The 20,231-nt window shown below is 41.9% G+C and overlaps 1 protein-coding gene across 1 annotated transcript; it reads left to right on the forward strand.

Moving 5' to 3' along the window:
* The first annotated feature begins 5,599 nt into the window (after positions 1–5,599).
* CMTM6 (CKLF like MARVEL transmembrane domain containing 6) lies at positions 5,600–19,834 on the forward strand. Its single transcript, XM_075745738.1, has 4 exons — positions 5,600–5,784; positions 12,464–12,640; positions 13,552–13,650; positions 15,146–19,834. The coding sequence occupies exons 1-4, from the start codon at positions 5,662–5,664 to the stop codon at positions 15,293–15,295; spliced, it is 549 nt and encodes a 182-aa protein (XP_075601853.1). The 5' UTR covers positions 5,600–5,661; the 3' UTR covers positions 15,296–19,834.
* The last annotated feature ends 397 nt before the right edge of the window (positions 19,835–20,231 follow it).

Raw genomic sequence — 20,231 nt, forward strand, 5'->3', positions numbered from 1 at the left:
TCTGTGTAAAGTTTGTGGTTGCTTTCTACTGACAGCCACAGAATAGGAGGCGTAAAAAGTATATCCCACTCAAATGATTGCCAAGAGAACTCTTTAATGAGTTCGGGTTTTCTGGTTTTTTAAACCAACAAGTTAATTTCTCTCATTGCTTAGAAAACTTCTGAAACACTGAAGGTGAGGGGGTAAATCTTCTTTGTTTTGAACATGGTGGTACTATTCTCCAATTCCTGCATTCTTTAGTGGTTCTAGTGAATTCCCTCCATATTTTCAAAATAACTAAATTTACTTAACAACATACATTTTTGTTGTGCGTTGAACTCCCTGAAGTTAAGCATACTTGTTAAAATTGACTCGGAATATTGAACTGTGGACTGACAAGTTTCAGTAGAGATTCTTAACTGTGGATCAATTGTTCAAACTGGAGTCCTTACAATTTTGCTTATGGCAGGGGATTCAGTAAAGGTGGCACATGGGGAAATGCATGACCTGCTGATGAACGACTGTATAGAATAAATTATGTCTTGAAGAAAAAAAAAATTAAGCTTTCAATCATGGATGCACGGCATGCATCAGTATCAGAACGGTTCTCTAGATTCCGTATGTAAACCTCTTGAAACAGGCTTTGAAACGTGCTTGAGAGAATGGGTCCTGCTCGTGTCATCACCAGTACACTTCCTGGCACAACTGCAGCGGTATGTGGTGGTAGGGTGAAACTTTGGATTTTAGAGCAATATCTTAAATGAGTTGGTACTGCCCAGGTTTTTGAAAGAAAACTTTAGCTCCTGCAGTCTTTTAGTTCGTTTTGAGCATCTGTCAAAGTACGACACCCTTGTTGAAGCTGGCAAACTAGACATGTAATATATTAAGAGTTACTGCACTAGGTGCCCTTTTTTGTGGAGGCTGAGACAGGGGAAAACCTTACAAATGACTCATTATAATTTCACTTCTTAAAACAAAGTTGGCAAAATATCACTTCTGCATATTTAAAGCTTCTAAATGTATTTCTTCCCTAAACCTTGATAGCTCTTTGGGTTTGTTTTTTTAACTATTTACAAATTATTATTTACAAAAAGGCTGTCTCCCCGCTGTGCCTTTTCATTCTGTAAGACTGAAGTAACTTGCTTCCCTCCCTAAAGTTCAAATTGTCTGTAACGCTGCTGTCACTATCTATCTACAGCCTGCTCGTGCTGTTTGGGGGAAGAAAAAAAAAAAAGTACTTCAAGGTATCTTTACCACAAAAGGAAAACTTCTAACATCATTACTGTTAGACTTGATGATCTTAAAGGTCTTTTCCAACCTAAACAATACTATGATTCTATCTGAGAATGTGTTTCTGTGTAACTTGATGGCTTTGGCTTCTTGTTTCCCTCTGATGAGACCGTGACTACTGGGCTGGTTGCTTTGTCAGCTGGAGTTGCAATTCTCCCGCCATGGGAGTGGACAATTAAGGTGGGATTTACCAGAACTGTCATGCAAAATGAGTCTCTGTGACAGAAGGCCCTTTTCATAAAATGTACTGCCAGTGAATCCTCCCCTTCCTTCGCCATCAAGTCAGACACCAAAACAAAGAAAGAAATTGGGTAAAACAATTAAGCTGATTTGGCAGTGATACTTCTGCATAATCCTTTATTGTGCTTTCACGCCCTAAGCTGTAGATGGGTTAGATTTGCAATGATCCCAATTTTAAAAACAGTATCAGCATGAGTAACTTTACTTTTGCTTCTAATTGCTCTTGTGCGCCTTTAATACTTTAGTGTCATTTGGTACCAAGTTTCATTCTAGCATACAAGATGCAGAAAGCAAAGAGGTAACGAGAACTATAGGGGCTGATTTTTTTTATAAAGAACAATTAATACTTTTTAAATGGTTTGCAGTATGAATACTGCAAGAACACTACAAAATAAGTAAACCAAATGAATGCCTTTGGACTTTCAGGGCTAGTTCTGTATAGACAAGGAGCTGATTAGCTTCAAACTAAACTGTGTTGGGGGAATTTTACAAATCTTCTCTTCCTCCTTCTCTCTACGGTGTTCCTACGTCAGTTCTTTAAGTATAATGGTTGTAATAAAGCTGTTCTGCAGATTTTAAGCTTGAAAATTTTGAGTAAATGGCTACTTTATTTCCAGACAGTTCCTATTTTTCATCTGAAAATGGCAGTCTCTGAAATGTGCATGTGAGTTGTAGGTTATATGGACTAGCTACCATACTACACTAACTTTAAGTTTCTAGTGATACATCTGAAGTGCGAGTACCAGCCTGTGGGGCTGCAGCCTCTTCTTGGGGAGCAAACTTAATTTGCAGTAGGACACCTGCAGCTGCAGAACTGTTGCCTATTGTGTACCTCATGGTTTTATGCTTCCCTGTGCCGTGTAGACGCACGCAGAAAACCACCGACGAGTTGGCCTAACCCAAATTTGGGAAATGTGGGGAGTTGAGGGTTTGTTATTTTGTGGTTTGTTTTTTTTTTTCCTCTTGTGCCATAAGGGATACTCAGAAATTGCAGAATTAGCATTTTTAACAGCTTCTTCAGCTGTTTAAAAATCACACATTTTAGCATGTTAATATGGTGATTGGGGGTTGTGAAGTTCAGTTGCAATACTGAGCCCAAAGATAGAACCTCAAGAGCTGGAGATGGAACACATCGAAGTCTTTTCTGAGCTCTTTGTCACAGTACTTGGTATATCCCATTTTCTAGCTAGTCATCCTGTATTTATTTCATTTAATACACGGGCCTAGAGGCATGAACAAAAGCTGTGAGTTGCCTGTGTGGGAACACCAGAACCAAGAACAGGGAGAGAGCTGTGCCTCCAACTGGCTGACTTCAGTGGAGCTCCTCAAACTGTGCAGTAGCAATGAACCTCACCACCCTTCAAATGAAACCGAGTCCGGCTCCTTCAGTGGTTTTGGCTTTTAAGCTGCTTTCCCATTCCTCTAGTTCCTTCTCCTTCACCCTCTGAGAAGAAAAGCAAAAGCCCCACAACTGCATATATGAACATGGGAAAAGGAGAATGTTCATGAGAGACAAGTCAGATCAGTGCAGCTCTGCTGCTAATTCTGAGTGTGAGGGATTTAGGCTTTAGTGTCATACTGTAACGCAGCACAAAGCTGGGGCCAAAGAGCCACTGGGGCTTCGCTTTATGAAAGCAGAGGTGCAGCCCTGGCCTGTATCCACTGTATTCCAGTGGCTGGTGTTTACTCAACTGCTTCAAGGAGCTCCAGTCACACTTGTGTAAATTAATTCAACAGCACTGGCAAGGATGGTAACTGTGCCATATAGCTATAGTGTGTGCACTGTAATCTCCCCTAATGAGGTGGCTTTCTCAACTTAATTGGTATTGCTTTTTGGTCGCTATGGTGGGTAGCTTTGGAGAAGATGTAATGAGGGAGAGAACTAGGTCACTCATCACTAATCTGCTTCCACCCATCTCCCACTCTCTGCCTGGCTGACTGGAGGTGTTATTGTAGAGCAGCATCTGACTCCAGGGCTGCTTCTCTACCACCACGTCCTGCCTTTAGCTCTGGTTCTGCCATTCCAGAAGAGTCCATGGGGGAGTAAGAAAGACTTCTCTTTTTTGAAAACTCTGGTGTAGCACGTAAACAGAAGAAAGTGAATAGGTGGACATCTGGAATGGGATTTCCATTACATCACAGCCAGTTCATTTCAGTTATTTGCATTAAACAGGCTTGTTATTTATTGTAACTGTTGTTTTGATTTGTGTTCCCTCTTTAAAGGAAAGATACTGTACTTGACAGTTTTGATGAGAAGAGTAAAGAACACCTGCAGTTTGTGTGAACAGCAGCATTTGTATGTTTTAACATAATACCTGAAGTTATTTTTAAGCTATCAGGTCCTATGCTGTTGTCCAGTTTTCATTCCTTCTTCGTCACATAAGCGTACAGTTCCTGTAGCTTTGCTGTTGTTTTGCTTTTCATGCACTTCCTTACGAATAAATAAATAAAGAAGTGGCCTAAATAAGCTAGGCTTTAAATGGCAAGCTAGCCTTTATAATTCATGCATCATTGATATGTATTTCCTGGAGAAGACCTGAACAGGAAAAACAACTCTCAAAGACAGCAGTAACTCGAAAAAGGTTGTCATATATTTTATCTTTTGCAAGCTTGTCTTGTGTTTCTGTGACTCCCTGAAAAGCAATCTCTCCTCAAGACAGTTGTCTTCAATACTAACATCTGCGTTCATAATCTAGCAATGCTGCATTAAGACATTGGTAAAGGTTCAAAAGAGAACAACTACAAAATAGCCTTAGATGCTACCGAACACTTTAAAAGGGGAACTAACAATTGCTTCTACCTCCATTAAGTCCTGTCTCCCTCAGTACTGAGCATAGCCTAATCACACACTTTGTGGCTTTGGACTTAGCCAGTTCTGAGATATGAAGGAAGAAACCAAAACAAAAAGGGAATTTCCTTCAGAAGAGAGATGCCAGCCTCCGTAATGTTGTTTTATTTATAATGTACTAATGTAAAAAAACAGTAATAAAGGCACTGGGGACTCATAAGTGCTAACAGTATATGACTACACCTACCTGCTCAGGCCTGCAGTCTGGGATGCTGCCAGCAGAGCGACGTTAGACTCATCCCAACCCCAGGCAGGAGCTAGGGCACACCCATGGTGATACCTTACTTATTTTAATGGAAACTCCCACACCTTGGGAACCACAGGACTTGCCCTACTCATTTGCCATTCAAGCCAATTCCTGCAGCAGAACGTTGTTTATGGCACAGACAAGTATGTACCATCCTGCCTGGGGACCCTGTGATGTTCCCCTCGCTTGTGTCGTCTTACTGGAAGAGGTCACACGTGGCCTACTGGTACGTGTTGAGCACGGAGTATGACCGTTGGGTCATACTTTTATCTGGCCCATACTACTCCATCTGTCCAGTTAACGGTGGCCCTTGGCAGAGTCAAAAATAGCAGCTACCTCACGGGTCACTGTAGCACACATCCTTCCACTTCACTGTGTGGTTCTGAAAGAGAGGCAGTGTCTGAACAAGCTGCTCTGTTCCCTAAGCACGTTTAAAGCTAAGGTTAAGAAAGCAAATCACCATCTTTTCTATCAGTAGATTGCATTTGACTGCATTTAAATAAATATATCTGAACGTGACTATGAAGGACCATAATAGTTCTGAATGTAACACACCTTGCCTAACGTACAATGGGCTTGATCTACTCCTATGTTGGCACCAAAAGCTGTAGCTTCTTTTGAAAGTTGATCTGGGTAAAGGTATGGAAGGATATTAGTAGAGACTCGGGGATACTAATGTTTTCTCTCACTTATGGGGAATGTAAACAGTGAAAGCTTTGGCTTAAAAAATCCTTCTGATGTCATAATCTTGTGTGACATGAGGAAAGTAAACAATCTTGTAAACTCTTCTTAATAAGCACTCCTCACAGGACTGAGAGCAGCCCTCGACCTGGGGTGACCCCTGCGCGACTGCACCCTCGCACAGGCCCGCGGTGCCGGCCCCCCGCCCGCCCTCGGCAGCCGCCGGGGGGAGCGACGGCGCTCGCTGCAGGAAGCGCCTTTGTCCCGCCAGGGCTAGGCGGGCCGCCACCTTCGTCCTCCCCTTCCCCGCTCCTCCCCGCTAACGCCCCCTTTTGCTTTCGCTTTCTTCCAGCTGGCAGCCGGTGGCGGCGCGGCTATGGAGAACGGTTCCGTCTACAACGAGACGACCGAGCCGCAGGTCAAGTCGCCCCGCCGCCCTTTCGGCTGCACCCTGCGGCACTTGTGGGGATGGCGGCTGCCGACCAAAGCGCTCCAAGCGGTGAGTCTCCTCCCCTCCTCAACCCGGGGGGGGAACGGCGAGCGCGGCCGGCGGCGCGCCAGGGGAGGAGCGGGGCCAGGGCGGCCGTTGCCGCCCGTCGGCGGTCGGTTGCCGACCGACTGACTGACTGACCGACCGACCGACCGGCTGGCTGACCGCCCGCCCGCGCGCCTCCACAGGCAGCGGCCGGGTCCTCTCCACCCCCCCGTGGCCGGGGACGTCCCGGGCCTTGTGTGGAGCGAGCACCCCCTGGCAGAATGGCTGCCTGGGAAGGAGGGGAGAGGCCGAAAGTCTCATCGAGGAGGCCGCGCCGGGTGTGCGGGGCTGAGACCGGCCGGAGGGCGGCGGCGGGGCGGGGGTGAGCGGCCAGTAACGCGCCGCCGGCTGGGCCCGCTCCCGCCGCGTCACCGACTGTCGCCCGCGTGCGTTACAGGTGTCCTGCTTGCCGAAAGAGCGTGTTCTGACGACCTCCGGCTTTAGGGCAGTCCCCCGCCGCTTAAATATTAAACGCTTCGCTGGCAAAGCACAGGCTCGGGCCGATGGCCGTGCGCAGGCTTCAGGGGGGTTGTTTTGTCAGTCAGAAAAAAGGGCTCGCTCCACCAGAAAGCCTGGCTTCACACCCAGAGAGGCAAAGCCCGCGTTCGCTCTCGGTCGCTAAAGCCGCGCGAGGCTTATAACTCAGGTGGAAGGCAGCCACGATGTCTTCTAATACCATCATCTCTATAGGTTCAGATTAATTTATGGTGGGGAAGTAACAGGCTTGTTCCTTTTTCATGTTCTAGCTACAGGAGCAGATGCTGACATCCGATGGTTGCGTACGTCGTGCGACCAAGGTTGTTTGGTACTGCAGCCGGCATGGTTCAGCTGCCTGCTGTCGTTACGGTTAAAAATCAGAGAGAAACCTCACAGGAAACTTAGTATTTTCTTGTGAGGGGCACGTTGTATGAAAACAGGAGGTAGAAGTCATTGGTTGAACCTCAGGGTAGTGCTTGATGGCTCAGATCCGGGCCTCCCTCTCCTGCCACCTCTGCAGTCTGTTTGTAAGCTTACCATGCCGTGCTGTCCCTGCTAAAATCGGGGGGCTCGTTTCTCCCATGACTCATGGTAGAAAATTGCACCAGAAACATGCACTGCTGATGGTGGCCTATTGTATGAGACATTGCAGTACATCACTTTGTGTTGGGCAGTCCTGTGCCCACCAGGAAATAAAAGGCTTATATTCTGCTTGCTTTTTGTTACGTGTAATGTTATTTCTGAATGCATTCAGCAGTTTGGCACCTGATTCAGACTCCTGTTTGTTTTGCGCTTGGCCGTGGGCTTTTCTGAAACGTGCCAGTCCAACTGCTGGTAAGGACGCGAGGAGCATCATTCTTAAGTACTGGCAGGGAGGTAGTGAAACCGGCAGTGGGAAAGGGCAGCTGGCTGTAAATGTGTGTCAGGGTACATTTTCCAGGCAACGAAGTGGCTTTTTAGTCAGATGTCTCATGCTCACAGGAATTGTAGGTGATTTCCAACCCTTTCTCTTTACTTCACCACTGCAGAAAAGAGGACGTTTGGGTTTTTAAACTTTGTCTCGCACAGTCAAAAAAACCTTCAACCATAAACATAAGATTCTTGAGTGCTGGTAAAGGTAATGGTAACGCTGTCAAAAATAATGTTTTCTAAGGGTGTTTTAAAAAAAAATTACACCCATGAGACTCATAAATATAATAGGACATAAACTTTTAATTCATCTACTGGAGATTAATAAAGTAAGATCTGTTGGCAATCAGATCATTTATATAAATTCACTGACTAAAATAAACTATTGCATATGCAAATTTACAGGTGTCTTAAATTGTTTACCTGAACAGAGGCATTATTTTAAAAGCTTTCTAGGTAGGAAAAAGGAAAATTACGATTATCCTAAACAGGATGGATAGCTGCTTGATATGCTCCTGAAGAATTAGCAATTTCTGGCCTGTACCTGTCCTTCAACAAGAGGGAAAAGAAAATGGAATTATAGTCCTTTACCCGCCTAATTTCCAAGAGGTTTTTTCAACCCTTTTAATTTCCCTTTACCAAGATGCACAGATCTTGGAGTTCTTGGTCCAAACACTTGAAACAAGCCCCAGGAATTACTGAAGGTAGAAGCCTCAGGATCTCCAGTAAGAGAAATATTCCTGTTTTGGGAAAGTGTTCATTTTTGGAAATGCCAGTGATGGTCATTAACGTCTGTTAGCCTTGTGTTACAATAGCGATTGTGAGTTGTTATTGGGATTACGTACCGATAATCACTTGTGTGGACTGCTAAACAGGGTATTGCACTTAGAAAATCAGCTGTCTTCATTATAGAAGTGATAAAGTATTTTACAAAATACTGTGAAATCACCTGCAGAGAACTGGTTTCTAGTCTTTAGAAATGCTTTTCTTCTGATTAATAATGGCATACATTGTAATCTTAGCCTGCCTTCTTAAAGCTTTTTAGGCAAATGAAATAAAATGTAACTGCCAAAAAGATGCTGGGAGGCATGTTTATTGCAGGGGTTTCAGATTTTTTTAATTTTTTATATAGGTGGAATGTTTTTGTTAGTCCATGACTGGTTCAAATTCTGCACAAAGGTAAATGGCACAGCACATACTGTGCCCAGGTTGAGGTAGAAATGAATTCTTGTCTAAAGCAGGAATACTTGTCATCAAATATTGTTTGACTTGAACAAAAATGCCCTAACTGGAAAGGAAAATCATCTGCTCTTTTTCTGAGCTGTTCACTTCCTATAGCAGCCTTGATTGTCAAGACGTACAGAATTGGTACGTGCACCCATCTGAACTAGATTCTGTACTGGGAGTACCACTGCTGAGCATTTTCACAGGCCTGTTGGAAAGTTTATTGATCTGCTTTATTTTTGTAGCATTCTTTTGTAGCCTTTTGCTTATTAAATGTAGAACCTTGACACTTGTCTGGAAACTTCCAACAGTATTGTCAATATCAATGAATAACTTCTTGCTGGTAAAGGACAAATGAAGACGTTTAATCTCTGGTGTACATATGGACAGATAGGACTAATAATTTGAAAAAAAAAACAACCCAAACCAACAGTTAAAAACCGCATCTCGCAACAATGCTTTTCCCTTTGCAGCACACAGGAAAACAAGCAGTGCGTGCCCACGGCGAGGTGTAGATTTTCCTGCAGGAACCAGGGAGCCTGGTGCCAGCCTGTCCGTGTCCCCGTGCACGCTCTCAGCCGTGCCCTGACCTACCAGGGTAACCTCTGCCTCCCCACCAACACTGGCACCGCGTCTGCAGCGGTGCAGGGCTCTGAGCGAGAGGGAAGGAAGGTGGTGGTGGCTGCCTGCTTTCGTCTTCAGGTGTCACCCTGGGCTTTTAGGGTGAAAGAAAATCTTCCTGGAAGGTTTAGCTCTTGAGAAAATGAGGAACTACTGAGCTGCCTCCTCCACTTGTTATTGACAGCTCAGACAAAAGCAGTAGTGATGTTCTGGGCATCAGCTGCTAGAGTTTCTCCGTGGGATGGGTGTGGAGGAGGCAGATATAAAAACAAAACAGAAGGAGCTTTGGCTGCTTCACGTAGAGGTCTGCACTCATCCCAGGACTAATGCTGACGGGCGACGGTGGATCTCTGGCAGAACAGTTCTTGGGAAACTGAATGAAATGTGGAATCTCCTGGCTTGTTTAAACTGGCTCCTGTATTTCTACTGTATCTAATAATGGGATGTTACTAAAATACAGATGAATAATAGAGATTATAATCTTCTGGCTACTAGAAAAAACTTTTTGCTGTGTTATATAGCTATAAGTATGTACACTGAAGTTAGGAACTACTCTGTCGTCCTACTACAAAAAAGAATAGTTTTAGATACTACTAAAAGAGTAGTCCCTTTTGTTTCTCATAGTGATATCAAGAGGCAAGTTAAGAAACCCAAGCAGAACTGTCAGCTTATAAATGTGCTGCTGATACACTACTTTGGTTAAAGTTCTCCAAGCCAAAGTTTTTTTTAATGCTGTACTTTATTGTGTTATTCAGCTTATTAATAAAAAAATTGAATATTGACTTGGACAAGTCCCACATAGGACTCCACTTGGTAAATCTCATTTATTTGACACTGAACCCTCTATAGCTACTCTTTGAGTGGGATTTTTTTCTACTTGTTGGTACACTCAATGGAGAGGGTTTTTTCAGTTCCTTAGATCATATTATGGTTATCTGGGCTTATAAATTCTTTTAAGGGCAGGTTTATTTCCTTTCTGTTCTGTTTCATCCCAGGTGAGAGTGATGGCATTCAGTTTTCAGTGCTGATAAAAAGAGCTAGAACTATATATAAAAATGTATCTCACGCTTTAGCTGAGCTGTGAAAAATGTGAAATTCAAAGTCATTGGATGCAACTGTAAGCAAATCTTTTGAAAAACAAAACAAACCCTTAAAAAATTGGAAATTCTGAGTTCAAAACATTCCTCAGCCAGCCATTGTGGTCACTGTTTTAGGTGCGAGAGCTGCCGAGAAGTTTGCCTCACCAGCCACTGGAGGCGAGAAGGGAAGTATGTGGAGGCCTGATAGTAATACTGCAGTTTCCCAGCTCAGGTTCTTTCCCTTTCTGAGATCCTGTTTACTTTATATGATTGCAGTATATTTAAAACATGATGCTTTGAAGTGCCCTTCTGAGGTCTGGCACAGCGGGGGGGAATTTACAGTTCCCACGTGCTAAATTGCTGTCCTTATTTTTACTGTCAGAAAACTGAAATTGAAGGCTGGTGGTTGTTTTCCAAGAATGAAGTGCAGATAAGGCATCTGCAGTTGCTAATAACTGGGAAATAACAATTCTGAATTTTAGAATTTGGTGTTTGTTTGGGTTTTTTTTTGTTTGGTTTGTGTTTTGTGTGTTGGTTTTTTTAAAAAAAAGAACTCTCAAACTCATTATTGCCTATATAATCTTATTAAAAATAGGGTCATTGTCCTTATATCAGTCTCAATTTTATGACTGAGTCTGATTCCTACTAAAGGTTTTGTATTAATTTGGTGAACTCCTTACTACAAGGATTGTCCTGTAGTAAGTGACCACCATGGCAGATGGAGCCCAAGGTAATGGACTGAGTGAACCCAATGGACATTTTATGGCTATTTTGAAAGGGTGGTCCATAGACCAAGGGAATGATATCAGCATATTATATCAAGGGATGAGAAGGGTGGTGGTGGTTAATGAGGATGTATTGGATTGTGTGGGACCTGGGCATGACGTAAATAGTATGGAATAAAGGGTGGGTAATGTCCTGGTTTCAGCTGAGAGAGGGTTAATTTTCTTCATAGTAGCTAGTGTGGGGTTATGTTTTGCATTTGTGCTGGAAACAGTGTTGGTAATACAGGGATGTTTTTGTTACATGGACCTGTTGTTGCTGAGCAGTGCTTACACAGAGCCAAGGCCTTTTCTGCTTCTCATGCTGCCCCACCAGCGGGATGGCTGGGGGTGCACAAGGAGTTGGGAGGGGACACAGCCGGGACAGCTGACCCCAACTGACTAAAGGGATATTCCATACCATATGATGTCATGCTCAGTTTATAAGAGGCTTGAGGAAGAGGAGGGACGGGGGGGTGGTGGCATTCTGAGTGATGGCGTTTGTCTTCCCAAGTAACTGTTCTGCGTGACAGAGCCCTGCTTTCCTGGGGATGGCTGAACACCTGCCTGCCCATGGGAAGTGGGGAATGAATCCCTTGGTTTGCTTTGCTTGTGCGCGCAGCTTTTGCTTTACCCGTTAAACTGTCTTTATCTCAACCCAGGAGTTTTCTCACTTTAACTTTTCCAATTCTCTCCCCAGTCCTGCCGGGGGGCGGGGAACAAGCGAGTGGCTGCGTGGTGCTCAGCTGGGGTAAAACCACGGCAAGGATTTATAATCCTGTGTCAGCTTTATGGGATGAAGGAAACTAGCAAGAAGTGGCCAAAATGAGAGAACATTTAAATAAAGCAATATTCTGTCTTGTACAATAAACCAGTAGAAAAATCCAGCAGCAGATATATGGTACAGGAATTAACTCTTCTTGTTTCCTGAAAACATACTGTGGCAGGAAGGTGAACAGATTAAACACTGTCCAACATAGCTTAAATGTACTTTACAGTTTTGGTTCCTACAAGTACAGCTGAGCTGCTGTCGCCATAAGCACGCGAGCTATTGGCTACATGCACTTTCTCTGAAGTTTATCAAGGGAGGTAACGTTGGCGGTAAACTTTCAGGGAGGAAGCTGACTGTGTCAATGCCATCCAGTTTCCTCCTCCACCCTGAACCCAAATGCATTTTAAATTAAGTGCAGTTGTAAGTAGTAAGCAATAACATTTTTGCTTGTTCTGAGTGGGATGTGTGTGCTTGCCATGCTGCCGGCCTCATCTGCTTCCAACTGGCAACTGCACAAAACCACAAGTCGGGAATCTTGACTGTCTAATCAAGAAGCCTGTATTTGGCGGTGTGTGCTCAGCTTACATGAGTGCAGTTCGTTGACCAACTTTAACAGCAAGTGTCAACTGTGTCAGCATATAATTATTTCTGCCTGTAAAAAAATAGCACAGAATCTTACAGGTTCGTTCTAAATGGAGGATTTTCCTTACAGCTGTCTTTATTAATGTTCATATCAGAGACATCTATTTGCTGAAGGTAGTAGAGACTTGATCCAACTCAAATATGTTATTTGTTTGCAGATTCTCTCTCTTCTGGCTGTTATTTGTGAAGAAGTTGTGGAGGATTGTATCAAGTGTGGTGGACTTTACTTCTTTGAATTCACAAGCTGCAGTGCCTTTCTTTTGACCCTCCTGATCCCATGTGTGTATTGCACTGATGTATATGAAACATTTGGGGAAGATAAAGTACAGAGAGTGGTATGGAATTTATTTTTTTTAAAACCAAACCATTTCTTGTAAGTGCTTAAAGACTACTGTGGAGTAAAAAGGCTATGCAGAATGAATCTCCTTTTCTTCTCTATTTAAAGGGTAGATTAAAGTAGCTTATAATTAAAAAAAAAAAATTAGTCAACTTTGAGAATCCCTTTTATATTGATAAAATTTCCAAAATTGTCACATTGGTTACCTGCAGGATTTTAGGACTTGTTTGAAAGTCTTTCACGCACACTAATACTACTGTGTAGTTATCTTGTATATGTACATATATAGAACACAGTTTACTGTCAGAATGGTATTTGTAACTTGCCTGTTTACCCCATCTATTTTCCTACTGGTTGTGGCCTACTTCCTTTTTTGGTAAAATCGTACTTGTTAGAGTTCATGCTTTTATATTTCACAAGATCCAGCAGTGGCACAAAGTTGCTCTGTAAAGTCAGTAAGAAGTGTCCTATGAGCATCCCTTCTTACTTGTCTTCAGAGCAAACAGTAGGGTTTTTTACGTGAAGGTACAGATAAGGGAGTGTAGTAAGAGATTTGAATGAGCACATTTACTTACAGGTTTCTGGTTTCCTAGATGTTTTGCATAGGGAATAATGCTAGTGTGGTTGACCCGAGCCTGAATTTGATTGTGAAAGAAGTTAGATGAAATGATCAAAATACTTAAAGATGACAAAACCAAGGGAGTATGTGATGCAGATTCTTTTAAATAGTTGATAATGTTGAATGTTGTTTGGAATATAGCTGTAAAATGTATTTTCTGAAGCTCCCATTAGCATCAAAGTTTCAAAGCATAAATTCACTGGCAGATTAACTCAGCTGCTGTTATGATGCTTGCTCTTTTTCAGGTGTATATCGACAACTCTATAACATTCATTTTTTTATATTTGCAGAATTTTTGGGCCATGCCAACCATAGGCGTCTTTTTTCTGTTAGCGTCAATAGTGCTTGCCGCGACCAGCGCTGGGTCTGCTGTTGAAAAAGCTGCATGTGTAAGTCTTAAAATCACATAACTTACTTTGTATGTAACTTCTATGTTAATTTCTCTGCCCTCTAAACCTCACTCAGTTCGCAGGGAAGAAACTGGGCAGAGAACAGACATCAGTGCATTGTGATGTTTCAGGAGGAATTAGCTATTACAGACCTTCCAGATACTTACCATAGGAAATCCAAAGAGCAAGCTTTCCTCAGGATTGCTGAAAAGCTCTGCGTGCACCTGCAGCTCCCACCATTTGCAGCTTGTTCCTGGGTTCCTCAGACTTCACTGGTTTGGCTCCATGTAATTCCCTGTCACCTGTTAGTATTTTGACGTTGCTATCTCTCACTGCTTCCCCAGTTCTCGGATACCCTATCTCTGAAATGCCTACGTTTTTCCTCAATTGTCCTTTCGTAATGCCACCCCCTCACAAAGTCAGCAAGAAACCATGTCTTTTGCCAGGCATTATAATGCACATGTGGGGAATGCTGACTTGCAAAGGCTGCAGTAAGAGCAGCAGTTTCCTCAGCGACAGAAATAGCTAGGAGAGCGACAGGGTATGCATCTCTCAGGGAACACTGAAGAGGCTTTGGAATGCTGTGGGTGTTGTAATTCCTCACTTATTTGGCACTTTTTTACAATAACCTTGGAATTCTGAATATGTCAGTTTAAAAGATGAAATTTTAATTTTATTCTTGAATGAGAAAAAACTAGTTCGAAAAGAAAGGAAAATAATTCTGTTCCACAGGCAGCCTGAACTATTAGAGATGCACACTTCGGTGTAGTCATCTTTTGTGGAATTGATATATTCAAACCTAATGGTTTGAGTATAAAGTCTTTCAGGGTTTTTTTTCCTGGTGCTGGAAAAAAAAACCCTACTGTGATTTAAGACTTACTGGTGTCAAATTGCTTTGAGGCAAACCAGTTGTGTAAAATTTAGGTAAAACTTAGAATAATGCATGTATTTCCTTGTTTGAATGAAGCTGCTGAAACCAACCTTCTCCTTATCACTATCTTGCCATGACTAATAATGAAATGTCATTAACAAAATGTCATTTCTTTCCCCCTTGCTGACCCAGTAAGGACTTGCTTAGGATCTGCAGATCTTATCCGCCTTCACCTTCCACGTGTTACTCTTCTTCGCTTAGTCCCTTTAATCAGCAGCCATCTCTTAGATAAATGCTCTGCTATACCACAAATGCCATGCTTTTTTAATAACTAATTTTTGCAATAAAATTAATATATTTTTAGTATTAAGGGCTGTTTAGAAAATATTGTGTGGTTCACGCTTGATTAAGAGAATGAGAACTGTAAAAATTTTTGCATTAAATGTGCTAGAATTATTATTTCTGATCTGTTTCTAATTTAAATGGAATCACCGATTTAAGGAGGACTGGAAACTTAATGCATTCTTAATGTCTGTAAATAGTCCAGCAAATTTCTCCAAACGATGTTAGAATATTGTTAATGTTTGTATATTTTAAAATCATATATATCTTTCACTTTTACAGACATTTGGATTTCTTGCAAGTGCTGCCTTTTTATCTGAAACTATGATAGAGTATTTTCACAGTCGGAAACAAAACATAAACAGACGCTCTGAAAATCCTGGCAACACTCAGTGCGCCACGGAAGATCAGCCACTGAATAAACAAAGCTAATTTTCTGGAATTCTTTCTTTTTTTTTTTTTTTAACAGAGCAAACTAAATTGAACTTTCAGTGCACTGTAGGTAACAACTTCTGTCTCTTCCTTTTAATCAATTTTGTACACATTGCTCATCACAAATTTCTACAGATTCTTAGGTCAAGTTCGGCATCTTGGGCATCATGTTCTAAGGTCCTGCCACCTGTCCAGGCGACATGCACTAAAAAACCTTGTGTCTAAATAGAGTAACTTAAGGACAACAGTGTGCTGATTGGGTTTTGACAGAGGTGACTAATAAAGGTTAATGTTTGATTAATAAATTCTGAGCTATAGCCTAAAGATATTTTCTCTATAAATGGACCAGATACTTTGTTACAAGTTATAAAATAGTACAGCAGAGTTCATTTTTGTACTTACTGGTCAAACTGTGAATGTAAAAGGGATACCTAATTGGACTCTTACAGAAATGCTTATCCTTACTTAAGGGCTTTTGGGGTTTTTTTACTATTCATATGTCTCAGTTCTGTCTGTGGAGATCAGTTTAATGGAATAGCGAGTGTAGGGGTTTTATGGGGAAGGTAATGTAATGGTAAATTAAGGAGACTGTTTTTCAGCCCATGTTTGTCAAGGTTTGGACTGGTATCCAGAATCTTCTTTCAGATTATTTCGAAAGCTATAGAAGTTGCAGGAAGACACTTGAAAAGAGAGCCCTGAGAGGGAAAAGACAAAGAATAAATATTTTCACAAAGTAACTCAAAAAGTAGCAATTGGAACATCAATGGGGAAAACATGCCAGCACATTGGTACTACACTGGTGAGTAGTACTTGCAAAGTTAATACCATATGCCTAGTTAACAATAAGTTTTGCCAGAATGGTTATGTACCCTGCCATTGTCTTTGTTTATAAATATGGCGCTAACTTGACACTTCTTGCTACTGACTAGGTCAGCTGGTAAACAGGTAAATAAGCACTTGTACCCTGGATTTGTCTTAAAAGTGACAGGCTGTAGGACTGCAAGAAACACTACTGATGCAACACGTATCAGGCAAGTGACAGACATATCAGAACAGATGTTGATGGCTGTAAAAGGACTGAAGTGGTGAAAAGTGAAACTGCTAGACATCATGTAAGAGGAAAGCCTTCAAAAGCAGGGCAAACTGCTGTAAGCCAGGAGATGTTCCAAAATACCAAAGCAAATGAGAAAAAAATGATTATGCAAAAACAATTCTTGTTTGAGTGCTCATGACATTTGCTGTGTCTTCCAGGCATTTAACTCCATTTCATCAATAACCTAGTCTGACAAATTTATAGTCCTGTAACCTGTTGTGGCAGCACTGAGACTAAGCCCTCCAGAAATTGGCTGAGCAAGCTGTATTTGGTAAAGGATGAGGAAGCTGTTGTACGACTGAGCACTGTAAAAGGTCAAAGTTTTTTTTTTTCCAGTGCTGCCACTTTCTAATGAATGTGAGTTTGTCATGTTCTTTCTCTAAGTTCTAAAACGTAAGCCTAACACTACACTTTGCTTGGAGGATGTAAAATTTTGACAGGTGGTGTGAAGCATCAGGTTTAAGCTGTAGCTTGGTTTCAGAGCCATGCATAGAAGACATACTTTGCTTCATAAAATTGCCTGCTTTGTGAAGAAGAAATGCTCTTTGGGCTGGCTTTTTTTTCCCCCTTGTATTTATTAGTGTCCATTTGCACTAAACCCTGATCTCATTCTAGGTGTAACAGAGCTTGCTGTAGCTGTCTCTGAAAACTGGGTAATTAGAGATGTTTTGTTTACAAGCCCTGTTACTGGTGATATGAAACTTGCTTTAATGAGAAATATCTCTGCTACAATTTGCAGTGTCTTACTTTGGGGATTGTGTCCATATCTATGATTAACATTCTAAGAGAGTTTGGTTTTTTTGTTTTTTATTGCCCAGGATTCTACTGAATTTGTTTTCACATCAAAATGTCTGTAGTCTCTAAACCTTGATCTATGATTAAAAGCTGTATATATAGTGTAAGAGTAACACTGTGCTGCTGATATTTATTAAGCAATGCAGCATCGTGATGGGACTTTTATCTTGACGTCATTTTTGTTGTAATTTTTCTCAGCCTGAAAATATATGAAGAGCGTTCTGGGCTTTGGTTCCTTTTTCTATAGACTTTTCCCCACCTAAGTGCTTTGTTATCGGTGTCCATTCCTGAATTGGAGATACTGGTACTGAAAAAGATCTGTAAAGTCACGTCTCTGCCTTGGCCTCCCTATCTATGATTACATACTGCTGATACTTTACAGAGAAACTGAAACACAGAGCAAGTTATTTTTATGAAAAGGTGCCACAAGGAGTTGGTGCCAGGAGAAGTGACTCTGACCGAGATCTCCTGGCACCCATGATCTGACCATTAGGCCTTTTGAAACAAATACTGGCAACCTTTGCAGAATGGTTTGGTGGATTCTCCTACTACATACATGCTGGCATCCCTGGCGTGATTTGGGTTGTTGGAGTGAGGGGGTTTTGGCATGGTTTTTGTTTGCATTGTAGCTGTTCCAGGTAGGTAGTTTATACCCGTTCTCTCGCCAACTGACTGATCAATGTATAGATTTGAGGATCAGATTCCATCTCTGAAAGGGATGCAAGCCTTGCCCTCAGCTAATGAAAATGAGAAACGACAGTCTTTGGGAAGCTGGTTAGTTGCTTTCCCGATGCCACAGGTGTTTACTAATAGGAAGAGTCCTGCTATACTTTAGAACAATACATATTGCTCTATTCCAGATACTGTTTAGCTGGCATTAATCTGGCACGTAGTAGTTAAATACTACAAGCAAGTCTCATATTAGTTATAGGTTTAAGGCAATTGCTAAATCGTTGCTTCCAACCCAGTTGTTGGCTGACAAAGCAGTCTCTGCATGGTGGTACTATTAATCCTAGGCTTGTAAGTATTTGTTCTGTTTCAAAATAGTTGAGAAGCAGGTTTGCTCATGTGTATGCTGCTCTCTGCTTCTGCGAGGTCGTTTCCCTAACTGCTTTATCAGCTCCCTCAGATAAAGGGGCAGGTGTGTGTCCCTCCTAGCTCTTCTGCTCTCCCAGGACAGGTCAGGGAGAGAGACACAGCCTTGTTGCCATGGCTGAGCAGACTGGTCTCCTGCAGTCTTGACATGCCTGCTTCGATGCTTCTGGATCCAGGCTTTGCGTGTCCGTCTTTTAATTAGACTGATCCCAGAGAATGGTGTTGGAGCTGGATTAAACATCTGGTTTTGCAGGAGCTCTGCGTGTGGCTGGATGTCTCTTACCCCTCCTGTGCTCTGTCAGCAAAGTGGTCTGCTTGTTTCCCAGCCTGCTTCTGATGAAATCAGCCTGCTTTAGCTAAACCGGCTATTTAAATTGCTTACATTAAGGTGGCTGATTTTGACTGAAGTGGATTAGGGATTGTTCAGGAGAGTGGCGGGAGCTCCAGCAGAAATGCTGTTACAAGGAACTGTCTTAAATTTTTTTCTTCTGTTTGTTAAGTAACCATCTTTACAATCTTTAACTGGTAGTAAAACCTGTGCAAAGAAGCAACAGCCCAGTATGTCTTTCTGGGGATTGCCTTCTCCCTTCTTCACCACGGTGCTTGGCAGTGGGGTTGCGAGCCTGCTCAGACACATTAAAAGCTTTCGTCTTTTCCAGCTGAGCCCGTCCAAAAATATTTAAAGGCTCTGCACCCACTTTTAGGCTTTGTTTATAGTGCCTTGAGAATCAGTGGAGAGGATTCTCCAGAACATGTGAGGACTTGTTAAGTGGCTGGACTGAGAGTTTCTGCTCCAAAAATCTGCACTGGGCATTGTGTAGATTGTGAATGTTAATTGTTGTGTTTGGCGTTTAGCCCACATGAAAATCACAATGCTACCAGTGCTCTTTGGTTTCTAACTATGTGAAGGAATTGTGCCTTGCTGCTTGCACCCTGTGCTTAAAAACAGCAGGGAAGGGTTGTGGTCTCTTACAATTAAGTTTTACCTTTGCACCCTCCAACTTGAAAAAACAGTGAGCTATCTCACACAATTCTCAGAGCTCTGCACAAGATGTTTTTGCATAATGGCCATCAAGGTGACTCTCATTCAAATTTGTGCAATAAAAATACCGAGCTTTGTACGCTGAAGGGGAATACTGTGTGAAATTTTTGAAAGGTTATATAAAATTGTAACGAATCAAGATGCTGGTAGTGCCTTTAAGATGGAAATTCATCTTTGTTTTAGTCTATTGCTGTAAGCATAAACAGTTCTCTAGATATTAAATTTTATGCTGTTCAGAATGGTCTATCATTTTTAATACCTTTGAGAATTTAAATGACTCTTAATGATTATTAAATCGGGATGATAATACAATAGATTTTATATATAAAATAAAAATTTTATACAGTTTTGTTGCCAGTGTTGCCTTGAATTTCCATTTAAGTAATTTTGAAATGCTTAAGTATTGTTTCCATTCTCAATCTGTGGTCTTTTTTAATGTATTATGCTTTTTTGTCTGAAGAACTTTCTAGAATATTTTGTAATCATTTTTTAAATAAAATATTAGTAAATAACTTAAGTGTTTCTCGTTTCTGCTGCTGTGATTTGGTGTCGCTATATAGTTCTCCCAGAACAAACCATAGGAAATAACATCATTCTTTGTTCCTGGTTTGGAGGAAAGAGCTCGCATTGTGTTTGCCTGTTACTGGGGAAGAGGGTCCAACCTGCGAAGCTGGATATTCTCACTGCAGGTTTCCAGGAGGAAAGGTCTGATAAGGTCAGTATCACCTCTTACCACAGAGTCCAACCAAACTAGTTTGCAATGCACCTACCGTGGTCTATAGGTCACTGTGACAAGCATAATTCAAGTGCTGCTTTCCTATTGTCCTGATTAGTTGGGGCCGAAAAAAAATCAAGTGGCAGGCTTGTTAAAGGAAGGAGCACAAACTAGCAAAAGGTCTTAAGAGCAAATA

The sequence above is a fragment of the Balearica regulorum genome, chromosome 2 (genome assembly GCF_011004875.1).
Source record: "Balearica regulorum gibbericeps isolate bBalReg1 chromosome 2, bBalReg1.pri, whole genome shotgun sequence".
NCBI lineage: Eukaryota > Metazoa > Chordata > Aves > Gruiformes > Gruidae > Balearica > Balearica regulorum.